Genomic DNA, 9402 nt, shown 5'->3' on the forward strand with positions numbered 1-9402 from the left:
TAATTTTGATATGTAAATATAAAATATTAATTAAAAAAACTTTTTTTAAAAAACTTATTTTAATATATTTTTATTTAAAAACCACTTAAAAACATTACTCCGCATTTCCGAACTAGTTTAAATTTGATCAAAACTTGAATTTCACTGCCAATACCAATATCAAAAAATTATACTCCACATTTCCAAACATAAAAAATTTAAAGGGAGTGTTTAAAAATCTACTAATAATTAGTTTTAAATTTTTTTTTGTTTAAAAATATATCAAAATAACATTACTCTACATTTTCAGAGAAGCGTTTTAAAAATTATTTTTGACATTAACATATTAAAATAATTTGAAAATATTAAAAAATATTAATTAAAAAAAATAATTTTTTTAAAATACCTTTTAAAATATAAAAAACAAGCCCTTAAATATAATATTCAATATATTATACTACATGACAGTACTACAAAAAAATTATTAAAAAAATATTCGCAAATAAGATAACTCATTGAAATGCGAGTCTTTCTTTTAAATTTTGTTCTCGAAATCAATTGTTTTTCCAAGAAACGAAGAATCTTAAAATTTGGATGTCAAGTTTTGGACTCCCCACCGAAGAATCTTAAAGAAATAATGAAAAGCTGTTTTGAAGAAAACCCTCCAAGGGAAGTACTCACTAACTTGATCGAGTGTGTGGTCCCTTTCCTCCCTATATATATATACATGCTCCAATTTGTGTTCTTACAGTACAATACCAACAGAGCAGAGCTAGAGTTGCATAAAAACAGCATTTTTTAACTCTCTGGTATGATCGTCTCTCTACTGCTTTAATCTTACTCTGTTTAAGACCTTTTCGTTTCTGGGTCTTGGTTCTTTGCTTCAGTGAATCATTTTTACTAAAATGTTTGAGTTAATGAGTTTATTGTAATATATGTTTATCTGGGTTGTTTTTTTTTTCTTCGGAATTCAGATTGTGATGTCATCTGCGACTGAATTTTTCTTTCTTTTGGCTTCTTGAAATAGCAGAATTTCTTTTCTTTTCTTTTCTGGTAGGTTTCTTTCTGCTTTCTTGTTTCAATGATGTGTTCTTTTTGAGCAGTCAGGCTACATACGTTTCCTGTTAATTTGATGGCTTACCTTCCTCCACACAAGCGGTATTCCAAGGATGTGAGAAGGGCATCCCCAATTCCAGAGACACTGCATCCTCGGTTTAAAAGAAATATGAATTTGAGAGCATCCACTTCTCATTTAGATAAGAGTGGAAAGATCGTTTACGCAGACCGTTGCATATCTAAATGGTTTGCTGTTGGTTTGGACGATGATGACAACTTTCCTCCTCACATCCATCTCCAGCCGATTTCCTTGGAATATGTTGACCGTAAAAGTGGAGAAAAGCCTCTGGTCTTGGTGAATAGTGTTGCAACTGAAGGTCGGTGTTCAATCCTTTTCTGTTGGCTGCTTCTGCCCTTGAAAGGTGTTTGAGTTAAATGTTTTTATTGAAATTGTTTTATTAAATTTCATGCAATGTAGAGGATAGCAAATTGGAAAGGAATTGCTCCAGAAGTCCATGGGAGGTTATAGCTGAAGAAGTACAGCAAGAACTACTCTCTTCTTTCGAAATCTTGAGGAATGAAATGGATGATCAGGGTTCTGAAAGAGTAAAGCCAACATTGGTTGCTCGATTGGGAAAATTTCTTTTTCATGGGTTAGCAATCCAACTTCTCTCTATAGATATAGCAAATTAAGTTATTGTTAGTGGTATGATATGGAACATTGTCTGTTTTTCCAACTTATGACTGCTTTTTAGATGAAAGGACACAGGAATTTATTATGCAACTGAAAAATTGCTTATGTTGTGAAGTTGGCTGGAATTGTGGCAGTTTTTCTCCTTGAAGTTACTTCCTGTTGCGTTGCAGCAGGAAGCTTCTAGGAATAGAATTCCTTAAATTTTAGATGCACTACAGGCAAAGAATTCTTTAATTTTGAACCATTATAGTCCTTTTGGTGTTCAGTGGACTTCTTAACTACTAGCTGTAGTTCTCTTTCTTGCATCAGTCAAAATGAAGTTGACTCCATGATATATTCGATGAAGTAAGGGCAGAATGTAAGCATTAAAGTCTTTTGTTCCTCAACATAAGACCTTGACAGTTAATTTGTGTGATGCAGGAGCCGTTCAATCGCACTAGAAAGTGTCGATAAAATTCAGGTTGAAGAAGCCATTTTGAGACAACTCAAAAGATCATTGTACACAAATATTCCTTCTTCATACATGGAGAATATTATAGATGGAGTGGTCCCAGTGATTGGAGTTGATTTTGAAGAGGAGAAAGATGTTTATCATGTAAAGGTATTCTTTTTGCTGCATGCCTACTTTGTGCTGTTTTCTTATTTTCTTCTTATTATTTTTTAATTCAATTGTCATTAACTTTTCTTCCTTCAAGCAGTTGTCTGATAATACACGGCCAGATACCACTATTTCATGCAAATGCAGTGTGCTGGAAAATAAAAAACTTCTCCTCTACAAGGCAGGTTTTGTACTACCTAGAGTCCTGTCCTCTCATGTTAATTTGTCATATTATATGGTAGATTTTGTTTTTGGTAATTTGTGCTTTATCAAAGTGACATTGTGTAATCTCATGGACACCTTCTGATTTTCACTTGTGGATTTAAGATGGTTTAATTTTTTTTTCTTCACTTTACCTTGTTCATGGAGTCTCGTTAAAGCATAAAGATTTCTTGTAGGTTGAACTAAACCAAGTGCGCCAGATGGTCATAGATGTATCATGTCTTGATAAGAATCTGGACCTCAGGCTAATGCTTAGCACCAAGAAGATCTTAACAACTCTAACTGTAAGTTGTACTGTCTCTCACTGATTCAATTCACTACAGCAATTTAGTTACAATCATACAGCAGGATTGTTAGACACTCATTGAAGCATGAAGTTTCTTGGGTTCCGCCCATGCCCAGCAGAAACTTGAAATGTGAACTTATGCAAGTATCCTTCCTTTGTATTTTCCTTAAATTACTTTCCTGACCATGTTGAAACAGTGCTTTCTCCATTTCAAATAATCTGTATTCTTGAACTTTGTTTGATCGCTCGTAGAAGAGAAGATACGTAAAACAAGCATTAAGTAGGCTTGTACTAGCAAGATAGGCTAACATGTCTGGAACAAAATTTAGAAGGTTAAAACCATATTCCTGGATATTGCTCTTTCATACTGGAGAAATCTAGTATTTTCATAGTTGGAACAATGATTTCCCTAAATTTGCGAGAGATTTTCATCTAGAGTCTAGACAGCACAAAGCTTCTAAGAGTAATTTATTTCTTGCATGAAGATTTTAGTTTATAAAGCAGAAGACAATGATTTGGTATTGTCTCCTTAGTAACTAAGTATCTAATTTGTAAGTGTGGTTTCTTTCTTCCTATCTAATTAATCAACAGCCTAATTAATCTACACCCGGATTATTATTCTGATAATCATCCTACTTAAAAAAATCAAAGCCAAGAAACTTCATTGTAATATAGTGACGATGTGACTGATTGGATGAATCAATGCAGGATGACGAGATGAATAGCATTACAGATCTGATCAATTCTGCAGTTCTAGATTCAGATGCGAAGGGTGGATTAAGATGGCCCCTAGGGAAGGCGTCTTCTGGTGGTAGATATAGCGTCACTGGGGCTTGGCACACAGTAACCAAAGCCTATAAAAGCTCATCGTTTAGGCTTAAAGTCAGAGATGCCGATCGTTTTGATTTTAGGAGTGGAGCTGGGGAAGCTGCAAGAGAGATTTATTTGAAGTTGAAAAGAATTGTTTCAGAAATACAGGCAAGTTCCTTTATTGGGTTTTACTTTTCTCTATGCATCTTTATGTTGCTTTGTCTCATCTTATTCTCCAGATATTTTGTTTCAGATTTCACTCCAGACAAAGAAAATATGTTCTGTCAGAACCTTCTCTTTTTTTTGTGTGGAGTAATGCTAGAGATGCTTAGTTTACTAAAAGATTTTTACTTGATGATTGGTGATTTATCCGTCTTGACATTCCATTATTGTCATTATCTCACTAAATGTGATCATATTTCCACTTTGTTGCTTGAAAAACTTTCCCTGCAACAATTTAAGTACCCCTAGCATTACTCTCTCTCTCTCTCTCTCTCTCTCCTTTTATGTATTTTTGAGTGAAAAACACTTTGAAAAACAATTGTTATCATAGTTCTAAGCTCCCCTTAATGCTGCCTGCCCTTCAACACTGTCTTGTAAGGGAGAGCATCATCTATATATGTTCCCATTAATATAGATTTGACCTAGTAACTCGTATAGATTTAATATCGCCAAGGGAGTTCGTAGGATAAGCTGTGCTAAGTTTCAGGATTCATGCATGTGTTCATGTCATGCCATACCTGTTTGAGAACCATATTCGGTTCTTCATTTTCTAAAACATTTTTCATGTATTTAAAGCTGCTTTTGTTGAATTATGAAGGAACCGGGAGCTGAAGGTGATTCAATCTCCAAAATGCTCGAGGACAGCTTACGATTGATATGGGACAAGTTCTTATGCTGCGAACGGTTTCTAACATGAACACTCTCCCGTTTGGAAAGGGGGAAAGCCCCATGACTGGAATCTATTCCATCACGAGGCGCTGTCTGCGAGTCCAAATTCTCTCCTCTGATTTAACTTTTCGCTTGCTTATATGTAATTCATTGTTTTCGCTTGTTCTTGAGGGTAAGGTAATTTGTGTGTGATATGAGGAGAGATGCTGGAAAAACAAAAAAATAAAAATTCTATAATTTATTTGATTGTAATCCATTGTTTCAAAAGTTTGTCTCCATTGTGATGCTACTGTTATTTTTCTCCATTATGCATGAATTGTTGCATTTTCTCCTACCCAGAAATTAAGAAGGTCGTAATTGTTGAATGAATTGTTCAATTTGGCCTAACAAATAGATTTTATTTTAATTTAATTTTGAGATAATCAAATTTAAATCCTTAAAAATCCAACTTTTCTATTGTTTCCAATTTTTTTTAGTATTTAAAAAATGTATCATTTCTAATTTATATTTTTTTTAAATATCAATAAAATAAAAGTAGGGGATACCTGGTTAATGATTGTTCAGACACCATCTTTATCTTTCACCAATAATTTATCGTTTTTGCAATTTATTTGGTGAGTTTATTTACAGTTTTATTTTTTATCGTTATTTACATGCTTTAAATTTATTTGTCATAAAATTTAACCTTTTCTTTTAGTTTTGATAGCAATATGCTGGATTTGATTTGAATTTTTGTAGTTTTATAATAAATTTTTATAGTTTTTTTCCTGGTAAAGTAATAAATAGTTTTTGTCAAAAAATCCAACCTTGATCCATAACTTACGTGAAATATTGGAAAAAAGGGGAGTCTCCTCTGTTGCAGACAAAACCAAGCAAGGAAAACAGTAGAAGAACTAACGGTTTAAGAGCTCAAAACTAACGGTTCTCTCAAAAAGTTCCTACAAATGAAACCCAATCTGCTGACTGCTGATTCCTTTCTTATTTTCAATTCCATAACTCTGCTATCAAGGAATTCTATTCCATTTCCCAGGAATTCAATTCCACACCCCAATCACTTTCTCTCCATAGTATCCCTACACCCTAATTCCTCCAAACACTCTCGTTTACTCCCAATCTGCTCTTCTTCAAACCCCGCTAGAAAGGAATCAAGTCCCGCCAACGAAGAGTCATTGAATTCCAATGTTGAAGTTCTTGGTGGAGATGAATTGGAGAGGAATTTGAATGTACAAGTTGCGAATCCTGTTGTTCCTTCTTATATTCAGTCATGGACCAAGCTTAGTTTGAGCGATCAAGCTTTCTTTCTCTTATCTTTTATTGCTTTCACGGTACTGTCTCTCTGTTTTTCCCCTGTTATTAGTTTTATTAGCCTAATTTGGTATTATTTCTTTGTTCCATTTCTTGACAAATTAACAAAGTATGTCTTTTGCGTCTTCTTGGGATTTGGGGCTTACTGGGTATAAATTCTTTGATGGGTCGTTTTTATTTTGTGGTTTGTGTTAGAAAGTTGGCTCCTTTTCAGGTTTGGATCTGAAGTGCATTAGAGGCTTATGAAGGTGTTGTTAGATTGTTTAGAGTTTGGATTTGTATACGGCTTTTACTTATCTATAGCTATTCATCGATACCATGCTATGGTTTTATGTGTCTTCATTGTTGACTGAGAAATCTAGAGGCGCTGAATTGTTTGCGTAGAAGAACTACTTGACTGTGTGATGATGGTGCAAATCAATCTATTTGTTAGGTATTTAGATTGTTGTTCTTTTTTTTTTTTCAACTTTGATAGTGCAGGTTCAGTTGAATCATCCAATCAAAATGATTGCCGTGTTGGTAAATATTGCAGCTGGACTGTGTTGTGAAACTAGAATTTCTTTGATCTGCAAAACTCACATTTGTTGCCAATGAGTGAAATTAGCTATTTGATTACTGAAAATATGGCTTACTTTGATTGCTTGCAGACTTCTATAGCATTTACATGCCTTGTTGCTGCTGCCGTTCCAACACTGTTTGTAAGTTATCTGACTTAATACCCGAGTGCAGTTTTTATCTTTTTAATGGCATGTTTATGATTTTTGCTAGATTTGGTTCCAACCAATTGTTTTGCTAGCTGTATCTTTATTAAATGATATCCTTGTTAATACCTGCCGTGAAAAAAAAAAAGTGAAATGTGAATCCCCATACATTTTGTCTGCAATTTAGTTTTTATAGTGTTTTTCTTTTAGGTCTATAATGGTTTTTTTTCATCTATTTTTTCCTCTCTGGTTGGCAGGCAGTGGGGAGAGCGGCAACATCTCTTTCAAAGCTAGCAGATACTGCTCGTGAGGAACTGCCCAGTACAATGGCTGCGATTAGGCTTTCAGGCATGGAAATAAGTGATCTTACATTGGAATTAAGTGATTTGAGGTGACAATCAAGCTCTAACTGCAACTCTTTGGTTATCATTAATTCTGTTTCCTATTTTCTTCTCCTTTTCCAGTGGTCTGAATGCTGGTTGAGAGTATTTTGTATTAGACAAGCTTATATGCAAAAGAGTCTGCTTGCATCAGTTTCATGTGTCATGTCTTATAAACAAAACATGGATTTCCTTAACCCAGTAAAAGGATGCTCTTTGAAACATGGATTTCCTTGACCCATTAAAAGGATGCCCCTTGAAATTGGGACATTGACAAAGGTCCATGAGGATATATAGGTCCTTTAGTTATGTCTATTTATGTATGTAATAGAAACTTATACTTGTCTGATGTCTATTTGTGTGTGAACCTGTCTGATAACTACTGGAGAAATACTGGAACATGGAGTAACTAGAGGCATTCTATTAACTCATTAACTCACTTTGAAGAAAAAGACATACACAAGGAAGAGAGAAAATAAAATCCATGACCCATCAAAAGTGATAAGAATATTTACATCTAGGATTTCTTTCTCCTTCCTTGTGTCTGTCTCCTTCAAAATGAATCTCAGAGATTTCTTTCTCCTTCCTTGTGTCTGTCTCCTTCAAAATGAATCTAGAGTAACGTAACTAGTAGGATGTCACTGGTTACTCCTGAACACCGTTAAATTTCTCGAGGAATACAACAACCTTAACAAGATGTGCTATGAAGTCTCATGGCCTACAAGGATACAATTTCATTTTTTCTGATGCTTTCCAAGTACAATAATATGGTTTATCACAATTGAATTACAGCCAAGAGATAACTGATGGGGTCAATAAATCAGCACAAGCAGTTCAAGCAGCAGAAGCTGGAATTCGACAGATTGGGACACTTGCTCACCATCATACTATTTGTAAGTTCCTGTGCTTTCTGCTATCTTTCCCGTCATTCTTTATGGATCTCTACAGAACTGATGTTTTTGTCTATTAATTATTCGACATCTAGCTATGATTCAAGAGAGGGCTAGCTTGCCAATCATTTCCCTGCAGCCCGTTGTTGCTGGTGCCGCAAAGAAGACTTCCCGTGCTGTTGGCCAAGCCACCAAGACCATCATGAATATTATTTCACGAGGAGAGTTCAATACGGAGGAGAAAGAAGATGGAAGTAGAATTGATAGGGTGGAAATATGAGAAGTCTGATGTCGTCTGGTTTGGACATACAAGGGTGTGTACATGTAGTAGATAAACCAAGTTGTCTGCTAAAAAATCTTAAAAAAAATAAAAAAATTAAGAATGTAGTCTGGCTGAATAGTTCACTCTACGTGATGTTGCATTGCCCCCACACCATTTTGGTTTTATCTTGTGATTCTTTATATGTTTCTTGTTTTTAACTTGAATTATTATCATTATTATTGTCGTAATCCGTAAAAGATCCATACTTAATGTAACTAAATTGAAAAACTTTCTCCACCTAACTAGATATTAAACTAACCTAGATATAACAAATAATACATTCAATGGAAATTTACAAATAAAACTGAAGATTTAAATTCAAATCTAAAAAAATAATATTATTTTATAAGTGGATGAACAATTAACACTTCTTTTACAACAATCCATCAATAATTGTGATACATAAATCTTTATTAATATTTGATATAATCTCATATGGGAAATGGGAGCCAATCAGTGTCAAGAGGAGGATCTGAGATCTCCCATTTGCTCTTTATAGACGATATGTTTTTGTTCTCGAAGGCTAGGAATTAACAAGTTAGATTGATTAATAATGTTTTATCATAGTTTTGCATGACTTTTGGGCTAAAAATTAACTTAGTGAAATCCATAATCATGTGTTCCAAGTCTGTTAGCAGAAGAAAGAAATGTAAGATTTCTTAGCTTTCATCTATTCATACTGCCAGTGAGTTAGGAAAATATTTAGGTTTTCCTTTGATTCAAGGTAGGGTAAAGAAAGACCATTTCAATTTTGTTATTAAAAACATTAAGATTAGATTATCAAATTAGAAGATGAAGATGGGAAATGCCCAAACCAAACCAAATTAGTCCTCATGGCTTTGCCAAAGTATTCTATGTAAAGTTTTTGGCTCCCTAAGAGCATCTCTAATGGGAAATGTCATTTTGAAGAGCCAAATAAAGAAAATGGCTTTTTGAATAGTGTAAATATAGCTTTTTGTATTATATGCATTCCAATGGTAAAATGCTATTTAGAAAAGCCATTTATATTTTAATATATTTCATGTTAAATTAATTTTAATATAATTATATAACTAATTTAGATATTTTATATATAATATAATTATGATGTTATTAATTATATAATTAATATGAGTAATTTATAAAAGTAATATAAAATTAATGAAGTAATATGAAAGTTAAAAAATATAATTTAAAATTAAATTTAAAATTTATTTATATGAATATTTTTAATTTTAAGTTTTATATGTTATTGTTAAAAATTTAATTTTTTAAAAGTAAATTCAAAT

General features: G+C 33.3%; 2 protein-coding genes across 3 annotated transcripts; both read left to right on the top strand.

Annotated features, from left to right (window-relative positions):
- The first annotated feature begins 530 nt into the window (after positions 1 to 530).
- Positions 531 to 4814, top strand: LOC118046763 (uncharacterized). Its single transcript, XM_035055774.2, has 8 exons — positions 531 to 788; positions 1083 to 1412; positions 1514 to 1688; positions 2150 to 2330; positions 2428 to 2508; positions 2726 to 2833; positions 3544 to 3813; positions 4466 to 4814. The coding sequence occupies exons 2-8, from the start codon at positions 1112 to 1114 to the stop codon at positions 4562 to 4564; spliced, it is 1215 nt and encodes a 404-aa protein (XP_034911665.1). The 5' UTR covers positions 531 to 788; positions 1083 to 1111; the 3' UTR covers positions 4565 to 4814.
- A 530-nt stretch (positions 4815 to 5344) lies between these two features.
- Positions 5345 to 8337, top strand: LOC118046766 (uncharacterized). 2 transcript variants are annotated; one of them, XM_035055778.2, is made up of 5 exons: positions 5345 to 5861; positions 6489 to 6539; positions 6800 to 6933; positions 7715 to 7815; positions 7908 to 8337. In XM_035055778.2, exons 1-5 carry the CDS (start codon positions 5481 to 5483, stop codon positions 8090 to 8092), a joined length of 852 nt encoding a protein of 283 aa, XP_034911669.1. In that variant the 5' UTR covers positions 5345 to 5480; the 3' UTR covers positions 8093 to 8337. The 2 variants fall into 2 exon arrangements, with proteins under 2 accessions (XP_034911669.1, XP_073263149.1); XM_073407048.1 differs by lacking the exon at positions 5345 to 5861 and adding an exon at positions 5943 to 6360.
- The last annotated feature ends 1065 nt before the right edge of the window (positions 8338 to 9402 follow it).

Source organism: Populus alba, chromosome 19, assembly GCF_005239225.2.
Source record: "Populus alba chromosome 19, ASM523922v2, whole genome shotgun sequence".
Taxonomy (NCBI): domain Eukaryota; kingdom Viridiplantae; phylum Streptophyta; class Magnoliopsida; order Malpighiales; family Salicaceae; genus Populus; species Populus alba.